The sequence below is a fragment of the Aethalodelphis obliquidens genome, unplaced genomic scaffold (genome assembly GCF_003676395.1).
Source record: "Aethalodelphis obliquidens isolate GAN/ISIS:26980383/991018 unplaced genomic scaffold, ASM367639v1 scaffold11, whole genome shotgun sequence".
NCBI lineage: Eukaryota > Metazoa > Chordata > Mammalia > Artiodactyla > Delphinidae > Aethalodelphis > Aethalodelphis obliquidens.
This window is the reverse complement of record NW_020837955.1, coordinates 17806017-17828690: the sequence shown is the minus strand read 5'-3', so window position 1 is coordinate 17828690 and position 22674 is coordinate 17806017. Positions and strand designations below refer to the sequence as shown.

Genomic DNA, 22674 nt, shown 5'->3' with positions numbered 1-22674 from the left:
CCTTTAGATACTGAGTTTTAGTTGCTGTTTGATAGTTACAAATTCATGGAGATCTGGTTTGGTGATAGGGTTTTGGGGCTCATCAGGGTATAGGCCATAGGTGAAATTATGAGAATGGATGGAAGTAGGGTGAATACAGTCCTAAGCTGAAGATGACTACCTGAGAAATGTCAATATTTAAGGAGTGCTCAGAAATAGAGTGATCCAATAAGTACATGGAGAAAGAGCAGAGAGAGAGAGAGAGAGTGATCACAGGAGAATGCCAGATCTTGGAAGCCAAAAGAAAAATAATTGCTCCTATATACTGGACATTTATGGCCCAGACACTGTTTTACTTAATCCTCACAAAATATCTATGAGGTAGGTATTATTACCTCCATTTTTTACATGAAGAAAACAAACTGGCAAACTTGAAGATTACGGAGCCTGAAGTTAACCTGCCAGGATTTTTTTTAATTCAGAAAAACCTCAAAAAGTGAACTATGGGAAACAACCCAGTTCCTGCGAAGATGGCTGCTTCAGGGTCTTCAGGTCCTCAGCATCCCTTCGCAGCTCTTCCAAGTGAGAATTATGGGATTTTGGCCCCACCTGTGGAAATCAGATACACTCCAGAGCTAGATGCTGTACACCTAGCAAGTGAGGCCTTCATACTATTAGAACAAGCTGCCACAATCATCTGTGCAGTCTGCCCAGCTCTAAGGGACATGTTTTTGGAGGTACCATTTGCCACTTCCAAGTCTGATGCTCCAGCTCCATGGCTAGCAAGCACATATGGGAAACCAGAATCTCTGATTCCACACACAGGTTACTGATGAACAACTACAACACGACTCGTTTTGTATCATACAGTGTTCAACATTCTCATTGCAATATTCAGAGATTCTGGTGACAACAGACATTGCTCTGCCAAAGCCTATTCAGTGCTTTCAAAGCAGCCAGTAGCACTGCTCTGGTGCACATGCTGTATCCACCTTGAGAAGTCTCAACATGCTACATCTGTTGTGGCACAGTCATGTGTCACAAGGTGTTAGCTGGAATTCTATGTAGCTTATAGGCCGGGCTGCGCAAATGATGGTTCAAGTGCACATAATCTCAAGTGAGGTTCAAATGACCACACTTAATACAGCTGACACATTTCTTTAGAGAATTTAATTCCATGCTGATGTTATATCTTGGAGTGATTGATGAGATCCCCAAGTTCCGTGAAGCATACAACGAACTCAAAGTGAAAACGGGGAGCTGGTTCCCCTATTCTAAGGCAATCTGCCACTCAAACACTTCTTGTTGCACCAATAGCATTCGGAAGCTTGCCCCTGCAGCCCTGCATTGCTCATGGGAAACAATCCCCACAATGAGGAACTACCGAGCTGGCAAACCCACAACTGGGGGTATGCCTGACAACAAGCTCAGTGAGGGCGTTTAGGGAAAAGCTCCCGAAGTCAGGAGGAGCATTCTTTACTCCGGAACAGCGTCACATCCTTGAGTTGTTTGGGGTTATAGGGGAGATCATGGAACAGGTGTATAGGAAGTCAAGCAAAAGAAGAGCTGACCTGTCAATGGAAGATGATTAATCATTTAAGAGAAGAAAAAGAACTATGAAGCCTAATGCATCAGTGGGCCTGTTAGTGCAGAATTCTTTCTAGTTCTACGGATTTCGCAATATTCAAATCCTTGGTGGCCTTTGCCAGTGCCACCTCAGCGGGTGGTGAAGCTGGAGGATAGATGGCAGAGGTCTGAAGAAACGTGAAGTGTAGACAGGGGTGGAGACGACGTGACGTTTAGAAAAGACGAATACGGGAAAGACTGGTTTGGAAACTGATTTAAAGGGAATGAAGGGTTTGGAGGGATCTTATATTTTTGAAGACTGGAAAAACACATGTGGGTTCTCTCAGTCACGAAAATTCCCGGGGCACTTAGAATGGATTGAAAACGCTCGCGTCCTCTCACCACCATTTCCCCGGCTGGGCTCCTGCGGGCCCCTGCGGCCCCCGGGAGAAGTTGGGGCGGGGTTTTTCTCCTGCCGCAGTTACCGGAAGTGACGCATCCTCTCGCGAGAAGAGAGACCCGCGAGCCTCGGCAGCCCGGAACCGGCCTCGGAACAGTGGCGGGACCTGAGGACTCTAGCCCTCCCGCCCCATGGAGCGGCCCCCGGGGCTGCGGCCGGGCGCGGGCGGGCCCTGGGAGATGCGGGAGCGGCTGGGCACCGGCGGCTTCGGGAATGTTTCCCTGTACCAACATCGGGTGAGGCGGGGCGCGCGAGGGAGCGGTGGTGGGTGTTCGTCAGGGCGCCTGTGGAACACAGTGACTGTCAGTATGTGAGAGATTGGTGGTGAGACCTTGGGCAGTATTGTGGGCCAGTGAGCGTGTATGTGTGTGTCTGTGTGTGTGTAAGAGAGAGAGCGCACAAGTTGTGTTTGTGAACCTGGTGTGTGAGTCCGAGGTTGTACCAGAGGTCCTGGTCAGTGTGTGTGAGGTAGAGCTATTATGGGGAACTTTTGTTATGACTGTCAAAATGTGACAAAGTGTTTACTGAGCGTGACGGGTTCGTGTGTGTCCCTCTGAATGCAGGGTCAGGGTGTGTAAGGCAGACGCACATCAGAGTGTGTGTTATGACCATAAGTGTGGGAGAAGATGGGCCTGCCTGTTGGAATGTGTGTTCATGTGTGTACTTGGAGGCCTGTGATGTCTGTAGTGCTTGGAGTAGGTAAGGACGGTGTCATGGTGTGTCCACAGTTAAGCTTTTGGACGCATTGGGTAGGCTTCGGAATTGGGGACGCGTTCTAGGTAATGAACAAATCAGCTGGTAAAAATGATCATGGCTTCACAAGGGAAGGAGATAGATTGAGGGTGAGGTGCTCTAGCAGGTGGAAGACAGTCAACATCAGACTTGGGAGTTGTGCTTTGATTTAACTGAAAATGTTTAACCATTGTAGCAGCAGCTAACAATCATGTTTGAGCCAGTCTTTTGATACACCAATAAAAGTTATGAACCCTTTCCCCAGACAAATGCACAGATGCACACCCACACAACTCTATGCATTGCCGTTTGAGGGGGTCCATGCTCTTTTGAAGGACATTCACAGACCTGTTAGGTTTATAGACCCTGGAATAATAATCCCTGCAGTATAGCTTTTGTTTTGTCATGTATGAAATGTTTATAATAATGTATGTACATCATGGGTCTGTTTGAGAGTTAAATAAGGTAATGATGTGTCTAAAGCTAAATAGAGTACCTGGCCCATGGTAAGCCCTCAGATGTTAGCTCCTGCTGCTGCTGTGTTGTTGCTATTGTCATCATCTTCATCATCATTAATTGACATTAAAAAAGGAAATGTCAAGGTAAAAGTGGTGTTCTCAAAGATTTTTTGTAAAAGATAAATCTGTGTGGAAAAACAGATGGGACAAGATGAACAGTTAAGGTATTACTAAAATGCTTGCATGGGCCTATGAATTAAGAAGTGGGTTGAAGAGGAGAAAGCATGATTTGCTGTCCTAAGAAATATGGGTGTGAGTAGAGAGCCCACCATATAGGGTGGGAGGTAGGGTAGATGGGAATCTACCTGGGAGGAATAGGCTTGTTTGTGTGGCAGTTGCAGTGACAAATGTCACTGATATAACTGAGGACATTTTGTGAAGCAGGTTTCTAGATAGAGCATAGGAGGGAATCTCGGAGACAGGGAGAAAGGAAGGTGAAGGACTAAGGCATTAAGTACTTTGACAGCCAGACAAGTAGTAAATTTAATAATTTTCACCATCAGACATAAGGCACTCAAAGAGTAAAGAGAGGGAGCCGAATACTTCCAGCAGAATATTGACTGTGGTCTTGTTATCTAAACCTGCCCCTCAGTCTGGTCATAAGAAAAAGAAGTATGCATGCTAGCATGCTTATGTGACTGCTTTGCTTGGTCCCTGGCTGGGGATGGATGAATACATCAATTTTTTAAAAAAATTGTGGTAAAGTACAATATATAACATAAAATTTACCATTTTAACCATTTTTAAGTGTACAGTTCCGTAGCATCGTACGTTTACATTGTTGTGCAACAGTCATCACCATCCATTTCCAGAACATTTTCATCTTCCCAAATTGAAACTTTGTACCCTTTAAACAATAATAACACACCCCTCTGCCCCCATTTCCTCCTCCCCCCAACCTCTGGCAACCACCATTCTACTTTCTGTCTCTATGGAATTCATCACTTTTTAAATGGAAGAGATTTGGGTTCCTCTAGAATCTTAGAAATCTCTCAGGAACTTTCCAGATGTCCACAGTGACCCTTCCCCAGAACTGGGACGTTTGACAACTGAGTCTGTAGTGAGAAGAGAAGAAATCCTCTGTCATAAGACTTGGAAACAGCATCATTACCTTTTCACTTACAGCTTTGAGTTTACAGCTTTCAAGATCCTTGTGTTTTGGTGGAAGCCACGTCTCAATATTTCACCTATGCTTCTTAAATCACAACGAGAAAGGGAAAAGGATGTGAGATGGTTTATTTAGCTAATTACTGTGCTGGGTGCTGAGGGTACCAGAATCAACAAAAACAGTATTTTCTACCCTCAAGGAAATTTCAAGCCTAGTGGGAAAAGTAGACACTTTAGGTACAATTTGGTACCCTATATAATGAAGGTATTGGTAAAGTGATGTGGAAGCATGGCAAATAACCAAAGAACTCTTCCTAGGGAATAGGGTGGCACATCTCAAAACGTGTTTGGAAAAACTAACCTTGTGAAATGCTTTGAAAAAAGGACACAGTGATCAGTACATTGTATAAATGCTGCATATAATATTTATTCATTTGGAGAGTCATAACCCACATTAGCATATTAAAAGCTCTGTGAAGTCCTATAGTAAAGAAACTAATTTAACTTAGTATTTTCCAATTTTTTTTTGTGGTTAAATATACATAACATTTGCCATTTTAACCATTTTTAGGTGTACAGTTCTGTGGCATTAAGTACCTTCACATTTTGTGCAGCCATCACCACCATCCATCTCCCGAATATTACCTTTTTTTTTTTTAAACACAGAACTCTTCTTTTTTTTGTTTTGCTGGACATCCATAAACTTTCCATAGAACGTTCTTTATGAAAAGGTAGAGTGAAGAAGGCCTTCACAGAGTAGGTGAAATATAAACTGAGAAGTTGAAGGATCCTATAGGGTGGGATCTTTTCGAAATAGATAGCTTCCTGCCTTATTCATATATGATCATTTAGGACTTAATGTTTTTCATGGTTAGATTGACTCCCTGGTAGTAAAAGCTTACATGGGACCTAGCAACAACCGGGTACCTACGCAAAACAAAAGGTTGGAGGGAGGGAGGATAGTGGTTAGGTTGGATTGTAGTCTGTCCTAGTTCCTTACTCTCTCTCTATACATCAGCTGTCTTATCTCTAGCTATCCCCCATTTCAGACCATCCCATACAAGCTGTCTTGCTTCCTGTTCCTGGGCTGCATTATTACTGTTGCCAGAATGTGATGAGGTCTGGCTACTTCCTGTAATGTGCATCAGGTTGCGTTTGATTTCAGTTAGAATTGGCTGAATTACTAGTCATAGAGGCAAGACCTGTTAGGTTCATTTTATAGATATGGAAATATACAATCATTGTTAAGATTTTTTAATGTCATTTGGAATGCAAAGATTAGGAACTAATTTTGGAGTTTTTTTTTATTAGGTTTGGTCATTTTTTTAAAAATAAATTTATTTTTATCTTTGGCTGTGTTGGGTCTTTGTTGCTGTGTGCCGGCTTTCTCTAGTTGCGGCGAGCAGGGGCTCCTCTTCCTTGCGGTGCGGGGGCTTCTCATTCTCTTGTTGCAGAGCATGGGCTCTAGGCGCGCAGGCTTCAGTAGTTGTGGCACGTGGGCTTGGCAGTTGTGGCTTGCGGACTTTAGAGTGCAGGCTTAGTAGTTGTGGAGCACGGGCTTAGTTGCTCCGTGGCATGTGGGATGTTCCTGGACCAGGGCTTGAACCCGCGTCCCCTGCATTGGCAGGCGGACTCCGATACGTGGGCCTCTCACAGTTGTGGCCTCTCCCATTGCGGAGCACAGGCTCCGGACGCGCAGGCTTAGTGGCCATGGCTCACGGGCCTAGCCCCTCCGCGGCATGTGGGATCTTCCCGGACCGGGGCACGAACCCGTGTCCCCTGCATCGGCAGGCGGACTCCCAACCACTGTGCCACCAGGGAAGCCCCAGGAGGACTCTTAACCACTGCGCCACCAGGGAAGCCCTAGGTTTGGTCATATTAAAACTATTTCTTGCTGTTGAGCTTGGGAGCCCTGCGTTATTCTCCTCATTCTAGTTATGCTGGAGCCTGGGGCCCTTGTTAGCTGTCTTGACTAAATTTAAAAAAGAGTTTACTGGGGAGACAGGGCCTTTGTATTATTCTAGCAGTATATATGAGACAGTGTTCTGAAGAGAACTGTTATAGGATCAGCCTCAGTGACTTTTTGTTTGTGTGCTTTGGTGTGTTTGAAGGTCAGTTTTAAAGCATTAGTTTAATAGTCTCATGGTTTACCTGGCAAAAGCATTGGCTCAAGAGAACTGTAGATAAATATGTTTAATTAGTAAAGCTAAAGAGTTTTGTTTCCCCAGGTTGGCATTTCTTTCTTAGCAAGTAAATCTGCACAAGAACCTAATTTATAATTTTCTGTTGACTTTCTATTTTGGCAGGAACTTGATCTCAAAATAGCAATTAAGTCTTGTCGCTTGGAGCTAAGCACCAAAAACAGAGAACGGTGGTGCCATGAAATCCAGATCATGAAGAAGTAAGTGTACTTGATGACTTAAGTTTCCCCAGTTTTGCAGCCCATCCAGATGTCATCATAGGGAAGGAGGCTAGGAATCCATTCTTCTTAGGATATTTTGACGAACATATTTTTCTCTTTCTCATTAAATATATGTGTTCTATTTCAAGTAATAACATCACATCATGCTTAGGTAGGTTTAGTTTAAAAAGTCAGCTACGTATTATCAGACTCAGCTTTCTGAGAGCAGAATCTGTTTCTTCTAGATCTTGGGCAGTGCTCGTCTATTACACTTTATAGTTAAATAACAATCACTACTCTCATTTCTTTACTCTCACCTACTTTGTTAAACAGTGTATCTATTGCTTTGTAAAAAATTATCTTCAAAGTTAGTGGCTGAAAACAACAAACTTGGTATCTCACAGTTTCTGTGGTTTAGGAATTTGGGAATGACTTAGGTGGGTGGTTTTGACTCAGGATATCCCTTCTGAAACATCTCAAAATGTTGACTGGGGCTGCAGTCTTCCAGAGGCTTGAGTGGGGCTGGAGTATCCACTTCCAAGCTTATTTAGTGGCTGTTTGTTAGAGGCATCGGTTCCTCACCATATGGGCCTGTCCATAGGGAAGTTTGAATGTCTTCATGACATGTCAGCTAGCTTTCTCCGAAGTCAGTGATCTGAGAGAGAGAGCAAGTTGAAAGCTGACATATCTTTATGATCTTTCCTCAGAAGTAACACTCCATCCTTTACAAATAATTTTTTTATAAATGTATTTATTTTATTTTATTATTTATTTTTGGCCGCATTGGGTCTTTCTTGCTGCACGCGGGCTCTCTCTAGTTGTGGCGAGCAGGGGCTACCCTTGGTTGTGGTGCACAGGCTTCTCATTGAAGTGGCTTCTCTTGTTGCAGAGCGCGGGCTCTAGGCACGCGGGCTTTAGTAGTTGTGGCACATGGGCTCAGCTGTTGTGGCTTGCAGGCTCTAGAGTGGAGGCTCAGTAGTTGTGGTGCACAGGCTTAGTTGCTCTACGGAATGTAGGATCTTCCCGGACCAGGGATCAAACCTGTGTTCCCTGCATTGGCAGGCGGATTCTTAACCACTGCGCCACCAGGGAAGTCCTACATATAACTTCTATTTGTTAGAAATTAGTCACTAAATACAGCCTCTACTCAAGGGAAAGAGAATTAAGCTTTTGAAGGGAGAAGTGGACATATTTTAAAACCTCCATGGGTAGTGTGCTAATATGTACTTGCAAATAATTCTTCTAGTTGTCACAACAACCCTGAGTTTAGGCATTATCTCTATGTTATAAAGCAGGAAGTTGAAGCTTATAGAGTCATACAACTGGTAGGCAGTAAGAGTCTGGATTTGAAATAAGTACTTTCTGACTAAAGTGTTCTTGATGCACTATAATGGTTCTCAAACTTGGCTGTGTGGCAGAATCACTAGGAAGGCTTGTTAACAATATAAATCCTCAGGCCCTACACATGGAAATTCTGTTTCTTTAGGTCCCTAGGCCCTGGGAATCTATTGCAGTTTTGAGATCCACTGCATGATGATGATGATGATGATGGGATGATATATTGCTAAGGTTAAAAAAAGATGTTAGGAAATAATATATAATGTGATTTGATATTTATTGAAAAAAATGTATTTGTGCACAAATTAAAAACTGGGAGGAAATATGCCAAAATTTTAATAGTGATCACAGCTGGGTGACACTGTAAGTGATTATGGGAGAGGTAGTATGATATAGGCTTTGGAGCCAGACTGCCAGATTTGAATCCTTACTTGACCACTTACTCGCTGTGTGATCTTATGTTACTTAACCAATTTGTGCTTCAGTTTTCTCCTGTGTGATGAAACTCTTAAAAAATCTACCTATAGTAGGATTATTGTGATAAGTAAATGAGTTAATGTATGTAAAGTGCTTACTACTTGGCATATAAAAATGTAATAGTAGTAATTGTGATAGTATTTTAATCTAGATTTTCTTTTTAACAAGTATTAATTTTTAATTATACAAATGAGAGATTAGAATATTATAAATAATGTCAGCCGTTCTTCCCCTCACTGCCCCCCCAATTAACTACCATTTCAAACTCAGTTCCTTTTCATTGGAAACAAATTTTTTATTATAATGTTTTCCCCTTGCTAGGTTGAACCACGCCAATGTTGTAAAGGCCTGTGATGTTCCTGAGGAATTGAATTTTTTGATTAATGATGTGCCTCTTCTAGCAATGGAATATTGTTCTGGAGGAGATCTCCGGAAGGTAGTGTGGATGTTTTGAGATGATGAGATAGTAAATCATGAACTTTAGCAGTGTTCGAATCCCACTCAATACAGTAAAGTAAGAGTCAGGAGTGTATGGCCTGTTCTCTGCTTTTGTGGCTGCTTTCTTACTATAGCAGCAGAGTTGAGTAATTGTGACAGATTATATGGCCTGCAAAGCCTAAAGTACTTACTTTCTGGCCCTTTGCAGGGAATATTTGCTGACCCCTAATTTACAACATGCATTTTTTATTATTGGTGGTGGTGTTTTCAGGATGGGACTGTATTGATGGTTTTAGTCCACAGTATCAGTGTTTAAAGTGTTTATTAATAAGTTGTTTTCTCTGTTGCAAATCTTTCTTTCTGATCTCATTTTAAACCTACCATATGGCTATCTTTACATATTTATCTGTGAGATTTTTCAACTTTTTCGATTTCAGAAACTTTCTCCCTTTATCTTTACTTGTATAAACCTTGTCATGAAATTTACATGTCCTCAGTATGGATTTGGTAATTTTCCTCCTTATATTTTCTTAATCATGACTTATTTTCTTATTTGAGTATTCTCTCAGAGTATAATGATTAATGATTAATATATCGGTATTACTGCCCAGCAATATTGGCAATATACATTTTTAGACTCTTTTTTTCTTTAGCTACTCAACAAACCAGAAAATTGCTGTGGACTTAAAGAAAGCCAGATACTTTCTTTACTGAGTGATATAGGTATGTAATCAACATGAAAATGCCATCATAATTTAATGCCCCTTTGGTCTATAAAAGATTCTATATACTACTTGGGAATTAGGAGAATTGTTGATGTACTGTACAAAGCATAGGTTTTTAACTATAAGAAACTTTATAAGAAATTTTTTATCTGTAAGAAATTATTAGAAAAATTTAACTATTACCGTTGATGCTAAGTTAAAATTAGGATATTTTGTTTTTTATTTTTTGTGTTTGGCTAGGTGTCCATTTGACTAATAGATGTTCCAATTGCCAGAAAAAAAAAACGGTGTGAAATGACCTTATTGAGTTGTACTCCTGCTCCCTCCCTGATTAACATAGTAACTTTATTTACCAGGGGCATTGCATCTCATGGGCCCAGGTTCTTTTAGGGTGAAGTCTCTTTTTAATCATAATTACTCCTGCAAAGTTCCTAAAATAACAAGGACGTAGGCCCTTGGAGGAAGTTCAAAAGCCCAGACTATGTTTCTCTGTATATTTTGATTTTGCTTCTTTTCTTAGGTCATGGAGGCAAAAGTCTAGTTGAAGAGGGTGATCTAGGTCGGAAGGAAAGGCTCCAATGATAAATACAGGGATTTTCTCAATTGCTTGTTCCATTTCTTTTTAATATTAATTTTCATAAGTTAAATGAATACATGTTACAATTCTGCAGTATTTGTTACTGTATTTTTTGTGGAGAAAATCTGAGCTTCTATTAAATCATTAATCATGTAGTTATGGTCCATATAAATTCGAGCATCAGAGCAGATCTGTACAAAATGTGAGATGAATTTTTTTTAATTCAGTGTTGTTTATTACCTGAAAATACATTTTAAATTTTATTTAGGATCTGGGATACGATATTTGCATGAAAACAAAATTATACATCGTGATCTAAAACCTGAAAACATAGTTCTTCAGGATGTTGGTGGAAAGGTAGGTAAAACCTGAAGAAATGTTCATGCCAATCGAATAGAGTCTCCATGATGTAGTTTAGTCTTTGAGGTTTGGTGCCCTCCGTAGCATTCTATACTTCATCCCAGCCCTCACTACACTGAAGTGTGGTTTTGTGTTTAGCTGTTTGTCTCCTCTGCTAATACAGTTAGCTCCATTATAGAAGGACTACACCTGTCTTGTTCATTTCTTTTTTCCAGCACAGTATCTAGCAGAGGTAGTAGGCAGTGAGTAAGTAATTTGTTAATCCTTATGAAGCACATCCAAAAAACACACACATCCTTGGTCTGCTTTAAGAAAAAAATATGTTTAAAGTATGTTTCTTATTTAAGAAAAACAAAACAAAACTCTTTCTCCTCCCCAAAAGTCCTAAGTTCTATATTTAATTAAAATTCAAAACCTTGAATTCTCAGATTCCTAAAAGAGTCAGCTTGAGAAGAACCAGAAATTGTGAATTGATTCCTGGAACGTATATTTTTATCAAAGTAATTTGAGCAGTTTTCTTGCCTCTGGTGCCCAAATTCCATTCCAATAAAGACGTAAAGCCAAGAATCTAAACCTTGAATTGGATTGTGTGGCCTTAGTAGTGAAGATAATGATCAGTTGGAGGTGATGAAACCTTGATGATGCATCTTCTCTTAGAAGCTCTTTGTGTATGCTTTGCACCAACTATTTGGGGTTTTTTTGTATCCCGAGACTTCAGGATATTCTTGAAGTTAGATAGGTGTTTACTCACATTGATCCACTCTAAAATGGTATGATGCTTCTTACAAGTTTGGAAGTTGCCTTTGCCTTCCAGTTTTAATGAATCAAGCTTATTCTGAATATACCAAAGTAAAAATTAATAGCCAGTCTATATTTAGTTTTTACCATATGTCAGACACTGTTAAATTATTTTCACTATTTCATTGAATCCTAATAGCAATTCTGTGAAGTAGGGATTGTTAGTAATACCATTACATAGGAAACTGAGAGAAGTTAAGTAACTTCATCAAGATCACATGGCTATTTAAGTGATGGAGCTCAGGCCTGAAACATGTTTGTGTTATTTCAGAGCCCATGCTCTTCACCACCACCCTCTCCAGAGCCTTATAAGGACATCATTGCCTTTCCTTTTCAAATTTCTCAACCATTTAATACTTAACTATTTTGCAGATTATGCATAAAATAATTGATTTAGGATATGCCAAAGATGTTGATCAAGGAAGTCTGTGTACATCTTTTGTGGGAACATTGCAATATCTGGTAAGACATGTATTGTTTCTTTGAATTTAAGTGTACAGGATTCTCATTCTTATTTCTGAAGGTCGTGAATATAATAGTTCAAAACTCATGTAGCTTTTCTCTTACAGTGTTGATGTTTAAAGCATTTTTTCTTTTTAAGGCCCCAGAGCTCTTTGAGAATAAGCCTTACACAGCCACTGTTGATTATTGGAGCTTTGGGACCATGGTGTTTGAGTGTATTGCTGGGTATAGGCCTTTTTTGCATCATCTGCAGCCATTTACCTGGTAAGAAATGGGAGAGAACTTTGGTATGATTAATGGGAATGGAAATTTTCAGTTGCCCACTTCCCCCCCAACCTTTCTTTAAATGGTATAATTGCTTTTTAACACATAATTGGATAAAATTAAAAGGCAAAAATTCTTAGTGTTTGTGAGAATCAGGTTGTCAACTGAGGTAGCTTTTGCTTTTATAGGCATGAGAAGATTAAGAAGAAGGATCCAAAGTGTATATTTGCATGCGAAGAGATGACAGGAGAAGTTCGGTTTAGTAGCCATTTACCTCAACCAAATAGCCTTTGTAGGTATGTATATTTTAGTTGAGGAAGTTTGCCTCAGTTTCTTCAGGGTTTTAAAAGAACAGTAGTAGAGTTGTTGTCTGTTTCAAACAGCATTATCCAGTGGAACTTTCTGTGATGATGGAAATGTTTTATATCTGTGCTGGCCACATGAGTATCTGAATACTTGAAAGGTGGGTGGTATGACTGAAGAACTGAATTTGAAATTTATTTAATTTTAATTAACTTAAGTGTAAATGCAAATAGCCACTTGTGACTAGTGGCCACCATATGGACAGCACAGGTCTAGTGGGAACAAGAACTGCCATTCAACTGATTGGCTTAGGTGCTAAGAACACTCTTGGGATACTGTGGTGAATGGGTTCCTTAGGGAATGGAACTGGATTCACCTGTTGGAGTTGCCGGTAACTTGCATATGTGGGTTTGGGGTTGTTTTTTTATGGAAAAAAGGCTTATCATGTGTCATTTCATGAATTATTTGAAAGTAAGATATAAAATGATGCAAATAATGACAAAGGAAATGGACAACCTGTAAAACTACCTTTTCTTTTTTTACAAAACTAAAAGAAAATTGGAACGTAATGAGTTTTATCCCATTTTTGTATGTTTTCTAGTTTAATAGTAGAACCCATGGAAAACTGGCTACAGTTGATGCTAAACTGGGATCCTCAGCAGAGAGGAGGACCTATTGATCTTACTTTGAAGCAGCCAAGATGTTTTGTATTAATGGATCACATTCTGAATTTGAAGGTTAGTTTGAATGGGGTCTACTTCATAAGACTTGCATTGAAGTTAACAAACTTATTTGGAAAATGGGCACAAATATATTTTAATAATCTTTTCCTGATGCTTATATGAAAAAAGATGATGATATTCTTAGAGTGGATGCATTTTTATTTCTTTAGTAAGCGTTCTCAGTTTTACTTTGAAATGGTCTTGTTGATTATTCCTTTGTAGCATCTTTTGGGTTTTCCCCTTTTTCATATTGGTACCATTTCATTCATTTAGGTCTAATCGTACTAGATTTGGTTTGGTGAGGAAGGTTCCTACCTGGCTTTCATGCCTCTATATTTCCTTTCCATCCTACAGTCCATGCAACATGAACTGCCTGTCTCATCTTCTGAAAATGCTTTTTTATTCTCCTGTCCAGGAAACTTAACAGTTCTTTCTTGCCTACCAAGTCAAGTCTAAACTGATCTGCTTGGCTTTTGGGGGCTTTCTTAATTCAGGTCCACCCCATCCAAGTGCTTGTTTCGTTTCTCTTACCCTTTACTTCACTTAGGACCAGCTTGTCACTGCTCCTTATGCCATCAAGTCCATTATGCATTTTTGTGCTTCGACAGATGCTTCTGCCCAGACTGATACCTATCTCTGTGTATCTCCTCACCTACACTGGCATGTATTCAACTTTCCTTTTCTCTGAATGGTCTCTACTTCACAGTTTGTCATTTAATCATTTTTACTATTATATATTCTCTAATTGTTTCTCATCTTCCACTCATGCCTCTCTCTACAGATTGTCTTTTCAATGCTAGGATTGTTTTTACTACTTTTATTAACAGTTGTCTACCCTACCACCACACCGTCCCTATGCCAGCATTGTGTACAAAGCAGGGCATGTACCAGGTTCTCAGTAAATATCCAGTGATATGAATGAGAGGTTCTATTATGCTGTATACCCCAAAACAACTCTCATCTATGGTCTTTTCATATTTGTTGATTGCTTGTAGCAGGTAGCATTTCTAAAATTGAAATGAGAAAGAACTAGTCATATAACGTTTTACTCTCATGTTGATATACTTTTTTTTTTTTTTTTGTGGTACGCGAGCCTCTCACTGTTGTGGCCTCTCCCGTTGTGGAGCACAGGCTCCGGACGTGCAGGCTCAACGGCCATGGCTCACAGGCCCAGCCACTCTGCGGCACGTGGGATCTCCCCGGACCAGGGCACGAACCCATGTTCCCTGCATCGGCAGGCAGACTCTCAACCACTGTGCCACCAGAGAAGCCCAATATACTTTTTTAAATAGGAACTTGAGGCCATGTTGGTGTCATTCTTGGCTAACATTGAAGAGATATCTGATATCATGATTTGGTTTTCTTCTACTGTGCCAAGGAATAAATCATCCCCCAATGTGTTAGACAAGCAGGACTTGGTGACACTCTTTAGTTCTTTGTTGCCTTCAAAAAATTTCGGTTTTTATCTCAGATTTTTTTTAGCCTTGTCATGGTAATCATAGCATCACTTTTACTTGGAGGGGGTCTGTGAGCATGTGCTTGTTGTAGAGCATGGGGAAAGAGTCCTCCTATGTGTTTTGTGGTCTGTAGGCTTTAGTTCAGTTTGCAACACCACGGTTTGCATACCTGTGAATCTGAGCAAATATATATATATATATATATATATATATAAAATATATATATATACACACATACATTTATAGCTCAGGTACAGTAATGTCTTCTTTAAAAGATCAATATTATTTTGAGGTTGTACAGAATAAGGTATGTGTAGGGTACTATTCATAGTAGTTCAGGGATGCTTCCTAGACGTAATAATAGGACTGAACTTTGAAGGATAAGTAAGTGTTAATCCTGGGAATGGGCAGGAGGAAAGATTTACAGGCAGGGAATGTCATGCACACAGAAGCATGAACTGCAAAACAGGTTGGTATTATTGCAGGGCATTTTTCTGAGGTGTTTATTACATTGTTCAAGGAGGGAATGGCATATTTTTCCAACTGTTTATTATGAAAAACTTTAAGTATGTAGCAAAGTTGAAAAAAGTGTACTGAACATTCTTTGCCACTAAGAGTCTCTCCTTAGCTTTCTCTTCTTCCATATTACTTTTCTTCCTTTTCTTTGGCAGTCTCTCCAGTTGTATAACTTTAACTATAAACTGAGTATGGATAACTTCCAAATTTATCTCCTTAGTTGTGACTATACAACTCTCTGCAGAGTATTTATAACTACACTTGGTGGTCCCACTTATCCAAGACATAATTCATTAAAAACTGAGCACATTTGCTCCGTTAATTACTTCTGCAGCTTTTCCTGTGCCTCTTACTTGCACTGTCACCCTTCCAGTTACCTAGGTCGGAAACTTTGGCTATCTGACTATTCCATGTTCTTCAATTTACATATCCAATTATTTTGTGAGATGTATCTTTTGAATGTTTTAACAATTCTGAACTTGCCAGGTTCTCAATTTAGAAAGCCTTCCATAGTTCCCTTTCAAAGTCCAAACTCTTAACATTGGTATTCAGAATCTATCTTGGTCTCATTTCATCCTGCACTTCCAGGCTTAGCTCCTGTTATGCCCTAAGGGGACATCATTTTAGGTACATTTGAACTGAGTAATTTTTATTCTCTGATTATGCTCATCCCCTTCTACGTCTCTGCCTACCTTGTTGTTTTCTGCCTAGAAGAACCTTTCTTCTTTAATCTTTTCTTGTTCTAATCATTCTTCCTTTTCAAAGTTTAGCTCAAATAGTGCGTCCTTTATAAAGCATCCCTCTCCTCCCACCAAGTAATCTCCTTTGGAATTGGCACAATATTTTACATCATTACAGTACCTATTGCATTTTGCATTGTATTTTAGTTCTTTCAATGTTTCTTTAATATCTTTTATTTGACTGTTATCCTATGGAGGGCAAGGATCAGTAAGTTACTCAATTTGCATACCCATTACTAGTACAACACACTAAATAGTATGTACCATAGTAGGTACTTATCAAATATTTGAGTGAACAAAAAGGTTAATTTAGGTTGTATTTCCTCACGCTTTCTTTTGCTCCCTTCTAGCTCGGCTTTAGTAGTGGGATGCTATGATCACCCCACCCTAGTTTGAAATATACCCTGTATAAAAGTAAATGTCCACCTTAGGATTTTCATACTAAATTTCTGCTATTGTTCTTAGTGGTCACTGTCACAGTGTGAAATCTGCCTAGGCCAGGATGGAATGGAAGATCTCAGCTGGTATGCTTGTACTGTAATCCATGTCAACTTGGAAGATTACCTTCTCTTCCCCCCACCTTTTTTAAACTTAGAAGGTTATTGTATATTAAAAGAAAATTAGTGCTTTACTTCTGTAATAAACGTTTCTAGCAGAGATAGTTTTAATCATTTGTATACACTGGTCAATATAAGGCGTTGGGGAAACATAGGTATTAACTTTGTATGGCTTATCTAAGGACAGTAGAAGGAAAAGGATTTAAAATTACGTTGTGTTCAAAAGACTGACCTCTAACTCTGTGGCTGTCCTTGGTTACCGGGGTAGAGCCCCACCTAACTCAGTCTCACACTTACTTGGCCTATATCAGGCTACTTTCATTGGGGCTTTAGGCAAGAAGTTCTCAGAGCTCTGGTTTCTGTCTTTGCCAAAATGGAGATTAGAAGATCTAATTAATAAGATGTTATGTGAAAGCACTTAACTTGTTGGCATCTATTAGGCAATTCATAAACATTTCCTTCCAGGTCAGTGATATATTTCTCAAAATAAGTGTTACCTTTTTATTTATTTATTTATTTATTGAATTTTTGAATTTTATTTTATTTATTTATTTTTTTATACAGCAGGTTCTTACTAGTTATCTATTTTATACATATTAGTGTATATATGTCAATCCCAATCTCCCAATTGATCCCACCGCCACTACCCCTCCCCGCCACTTTCCCCCTTGGTGTCCATACGTTTGTCCTCTACATCTGTGTCTCTATTTCTGCCCTGCAAACCAGTTCATCTGTACCATTTTTCTATAAGTGTTACCTTTTTAAATTGGGGGTTTTATTTCTTGATTTTGTACATCCCTAGAACTTTGAAACTTTATTCTTTGGAACTAACATCTGTTGCAGTAGAAAGGTAAACTCTATCTTCAGTTTTCAGACTGTCATTCTATAATTATAGAAGGAGATCTCACTTTGGAAAAGGAATGAACCTTGTTTAATGCAGAGATAATGCCTTTTGCTTAAATTCTCTTTAGTATCTAGCACTGAATCTTTTATGTAGCAAACGATCAATACTTATTTCTCTTTTTTCTTATTTAAACAGATAGTACACATCCTAAATATGACTTCTGCAAAGATCATTTCTTTTCTGTTACCACCTGATGAAAGTCTTCATTCACTACAGTCTCGTATTGAGCGTGAAACTGGAATAAATACTTGTTCTCAAGAGCTTCTTTCAGAGACGGGAATTTCTTTGGATCCTCGGAAACCAGCCTCTCAGTGTGTTTTGGATGGAGTTGTAAGACAATTCTAATATACCTAGAGTATAAGAAGTCACAGAGAGATTGCATGCCCTGCGTTTTTGATGTATACTTGGAATCCTTTGGGGGATGGTCCACATCTTAGAATTCTTCTTTTAGTTTTATCCTACTCATTACGCTTATTGCTTTGCAAGGTGAAAAGGTAGAAAGGAAACATTTGTTGTTTTGAACTATGCATGACTTTCTCTTTGGTGCCACTTCCCTCCTCCCTTTTTTTTTCCCCCTTTTTTTTTTGTTTTGTTTTGTTTTTTTTGCGGTACACGGGCCCCTCAGTGTTGTGGCCTCTCCCGTTGCGGAGCACAGGCTCCGGACGCGCAGGCTCAGCGGCCGTGGCTCATGGTCCCAGCCGCTCCGCGGCATGTGGGATCTTCCCGGAGCGGGGCACGAACTCGCGTCCCCTGCATCGGCAGGCGGACTCTCAACCACTGCGCCACCAGGGAAGCCCTTTTTTCCCCTTTTTGTACTAAAGCCTAGAACCTTCAAATTAGACCAGCAGTCTCATAGGTCCTGTCAGAGGATAGATGGATGGTAAAATATGATTTTGGTCATGACTTTTTTTTTTTTTTTTTTTTTTTTTTTTGTGGTATGCGGGCCTCTCCTGTTGCAGAGCACAGGCTCCGGACGTGGAGGCTCAGCGGCCATGGCTCACGGGCCCAGCCGCTCCGCAACATGTGGGATCTTCCCGGACTGGGGCACGAACCCGTGTCCCCTGCATCGGCAGGCGGACTCCCAACCACTGCGCCACCAGGGAAGCCCTCATTGACTGTTAATATCCATTCTGTCCACCCCAGAAAAATCACTAATTTACTTTCTACCTTTATAGATTTGCCTTTTCTGAACATTCCATATAAATGGAAACATATAATCTATAATCTCTTGTGTCTGATTTCTTTCATACTGTTATATTTTTGAGATTCATTCATGTCATAGCATATATCATTACTTTATTCCTTTTGATTGCTGAATAGTGTTCCCATTCTATGGATATTGTTGTTATGACTTTTTGCTTTATTTTTCCTAAACAGAAGTTTAGACCTTAAATCTGTGAGATGTATGCTAATGAAACTGACTTCACCATTGGCATTTCAAAGTAGGAAATCTGGTGCTTAGGTACTCAGAGAACCTAGGATTTTCAAGGATCTTTTTTCTTAATTGTTTGTTTCTCTTTCAGAGGGGCTGTGATAGCTATATGGTTTATTTGTTTGATAAAAGTAAGACTGTATATGAAGGACCATTTGCTTCCAGAAGTTTATCTGACTGTGTAAATTATATTGGTAAGTATAGTTCATTTACTGACTGAGCTTTAAATCTGAAATAATATAATTTTGACTCAAAATGACTAGTAGAAATAGTCCTTTGGTGTTTCTGTTCTGTGTCTCATGCTTCAGGTTTCTATATGTGGCGAAAGATGGGTTTGTATGGTTTGAAAGGTGAAGAGGTAGATTTTAAATCACCACCAGATCCCTCATTTGGGAGAAGACTTACTTTCCTGTGGATAGGGTTCTCACATATAAAAAAATGAATCTTCACTATTAATTAAACCCACTTTTTAGTTTCTCCTTCATTATTTAAGCGTGTTCAAATACTTCATTTTATCCTATGAATACTGCTTAACATTCAAATGATTTCATTTATCCTGAGAGAATTATTTTCTTTTGAAGAAGTTAAGTGATCAATTTCTGTCTACCCAAAACTAAAAACAAGCACAAAATTATAAAATCAAGAACAAAATTGGGCATAAGGGCTGAAATTATATAATCCTTCCTTTTCATTAGTTTTTTTTTAAAGCAGTTCTAGATTTATAGAAAAATTGAGCAGATAGTATAGAATTCTTATGTTACTCCCCTCCCCCACAGATATAGCTTCCCCTATTGTTAACAACTTAAACATTAGTATGATGCTTTTGTTACGATTAATGAACCAATATATTATTATTAACTGAAGTTCATACTTTATTCAGATTTCTTTTAGTTTTTAATCTGATGTCCCTTTTCTGTTCCAGAATCCCATCCAGGATACCACATTACATTTAGTTGTCATGTCTCCTTAGGCTCTTCTTGGTTGTGATAGTTTCTCAGATTTTCCTTGTTTTTGATGACCTTGAAAGTACTGGTCAAATATTTTGTAGGATGCCCCACTGTTGCAATTTATCTGATATTTTTTCTCATGAGTAGGAAAATGGATTTTTGAGAGAAAGATCACAGAATTCAAGTGCTGTTTTCTTCACATTATGTAAAGGGTACATACTGTCAACATGATTAATGACTGTTAGTATTGGCCTTGCTTACCTGGCTGAAGTAGTGTTTGTCAGCTTTCTCTACTGTAAAGTTTAGTCTTTCCCCCCCATTCCACACTGTACTCTGTGGAAGGAAATCATTATGCAAGAACCCACACTTAAGGAGTGGGAGTTATGCTCCCCCTCCTTTAGGGTAGAGTATCTACATAATTTATTTGGAATTCTTTTGCACACAAGATTTATCTCTTTTTTCCCATTTATTAATTTATTCAATTATTTATTATATCAATTTGAATTCATGGATATTTACTTTATATTATGGATTATAATCCAATACTAGTTTATTTATTTTGTTGTTCAAATTGTTGGAGCTTACATTAGGAGCTCTTTCAGTTGGCTTCCTGTGCCCCTTTTACTTACTCCATCAATAAGGGTGTTTCAGTTTTTGGTTTTTTAAGCACTTCCTTACTTTCTGGCACCACAAGGTATTCCAGGACCATCTTTTAAATTTCCTGCCCTAGTCCTAGAATCGGCCATTTCTCCAAGGGGCCCTGGTTCCTTTCATTTTAATTGAGAATAGTATTAGAAACCAAAATCTGGATACTTGGCATGATACTTGGGGTATCATTTCTAGGCCTTTTCAGACTTTATTTTTGACAGTATATGATTTTTTTTCCAGGCTCTCCTCACCCAGACTCTTTTTTTAAAGGTGTGGGTTTGGTTTTGTTTTGTTTGTTTGGTCTGTTATAGGAAGCCTCAGGAGTAAGTGTGGGTATATAAAAACAGAAGAAAAGTTATTTGAGGCTATTAATCATTATTAGAGGAGGCAAAGATTTTTCCAAATACACAGCTTTATTTTTTTGAAGTCTGTTTCAGATAATGTGTTTTCTCAATATGAAATCCAGTGTAGTGACCTTTCTCTGAAGATTTTCATTGGAAAAGAATGACAGAGAATATAATTGCCACCTTAAGTATGAGATGAATCTCTCTTCAATCTTGGAGAATTTTATAATGTTAAAATGGAATTTCACTGAACTTAATATATATACCTGCCATGGTCTTAGAAAGAAGCATTCCCTTTACCAAAGAAAAGACAAGAGATAATCATAAGTAGATAATTTCATAAGTCTTACATTGAGGAAGGCATTTCTTATTAAGCTGCTATTTACCCTGTAATCATATACTGTAAAAAATAAAGTTTTTCTGAAGCTGGGTTGGTAGTCCAGGAGATGAAATTTGTTATTCAGAAGCAGAAAAGACTGTGGCAGATTGTGGAGGATGTGGGACTTGATTTAGATCTTCAGAGAAATAAAGAATTTGAATTAGTGGAGAGGAAAAAAGAGTATTCCAAGTTGGAGAGAAGCAAGGAAAAAAAAGACTGGAATAATTGTAAGCTTTGCGATTATGTAGTAATTATGTCTTCTTCATTTTTATTTCCCCTTGTATCTGGAGGGTTCATGTTAGGTGTACAGGTGCTCGGTAAATGTACATTGACTGAATGAAACAGTAACAAGTGGTTCTTTCTAGCATCTGTTTCTAGTATCTATGGGAATGCTATTTGTGTGGACAGGAAATCACAAAGAATAGTAAATGAACTCTAGAATCTTAAAAAGTAACTCCCCTCTTCTTTTCCCCAACTTCTTACACATAGTACAGGACAGCAAAATACAGCTTCCAATTATACAGCTGCGTAAAGTATGGGCCGAAGCAGTGCACTATGTGTCTGGGCTAAAAGAAGACTACAGCAGGCTCTTTCAGGGACAGAGAGCAGCAATGTAAGTGGATTCTCTTGTTTATTTACACGCACAATGTCATGTGCATTAATGCTCAAGAATTAATTTTGCCAGTTCTCACTAGTCAATATCCCATGCAATACTATATACTGGGCCAATTTGAAATGTAATATTCTGATCAGACTTGTAGAATTCTTACTAATGGTCTGAAACCATCTAGTTGCAAAAGCTTGACAGTAGTTCCTGAACAGTCCTAGTATAAGAAGATTGTTTTATCAGAGTATCATGGGCAGGAAGTCTTTAGAGACCAGATTCTAGAGATCAGCTGTTTCTCATAGAAACATAGGCTTTAGGCTTATGGATTTGAGTCTTTAAACTTTTGTCTGGTGTTTCTGAAATGCTTATATCTTTTTTTTTTCTTGCTCTGGTTTAGGTTAAGTCTTCTTAGATATAATGCTAACTTGACAAAAATGAAGAACACTTTAATCTCAGCATCTCAGCAACTGAAAGCTAAATTGGAGTTTTTTCACAAAAGCATTCAGCTTGACTTGGAAAGATACAGTGAGCAGATGACTTATGGGATATGTAAGTGTTGGGTAATGTATTTGAAAGAAGTGTCTAGTCTCTTAAAGCCATTTGCTATGTTGCCTTCTTCTTAGCCAGTTGTTTCACTTACATTCATACTAAAACAAGAGAGAGGACATCTCAGATCATCATAAACCCTGTTTGGTTTGAATGTTAGTTGTTTTTTTTTTTTTTTAACCTTTAGTTGAGCAACTTTATTTCCCCCCTGCCCTCCCTCCCCACCTCCCGTCCCCACCACCACCACCACCACCACCACAGTTGGGCTAAAATTGTTCAGCTTCAGAAAAATACAAAAATGATTTAAGAATTTGCAATTGTCAAACCTCATTTAGAAAATAGATACAAAGTCTGTATTGGGGTGACTTCA

At 39.0% G+C, this 22674-nt stretch overlaps 1 protein-coding gene across 6 annotated transcripts in view; it reads left to right on the top strand.

Moving 5' to 3' along the window:
• Positions 1-1801: 1801 nt before the first annotated feature.
• The window catches only part of CHUK (component of inhibitor of nuclear factor kappa B kinase complex), a 35490-nt gene continuing 14617 nt past the window's right edge, over positions 1802-22674 (top strand). For 2 of the 6 annotated variants that reach the window (XM_027112303.1, XM_027112305.1), the window contains exons 1-13: positions 1819-2241; positions 6669-6763; positions 8900-9014; positions 9670-9739; positions 10587-10675; positions 11849-11938; positions 12078-12202; positions 12391-12498; positions 13107-13242; positions 17537-17731; positions 18925-19027; positions 21641-21764; positions 22156-22307. In XM_027112303.1, the coding sequence (XP_026968104.1) occupies positions 2137-2241; positions 6669-6763; positions 8900-9014; positions 9670-9739; positions 10587-10675; positions 11849-11938; positions 12078-12202; positions 12391-12498; positions 13107-13242; positions 17537-17731; positions 18925-19027; positions 21641-21764; positions 22156-22307 (1507 nt within the window). In that variant the 5' untranslated portion in view covers positions 1819-2136. Of the gene's footprint in view, positions 2242-6668; positions 6764-8899; positions 9015-9669; positions 9740-10586; positions 10676-11848; positions 11939-12077; positions 12203-12390; positions 12499-13106; positions 13243-17536; positions 17732-18924; positions 19028-21640; positions 21765-22155; positions 22308-22674 lie in introns of all 6 variants that reach the window. The other 4 variants (XR_003433881.1, XM_027112302.1, XM_027112306.1 and 1 more) reach the window with 4 other exon arrangements.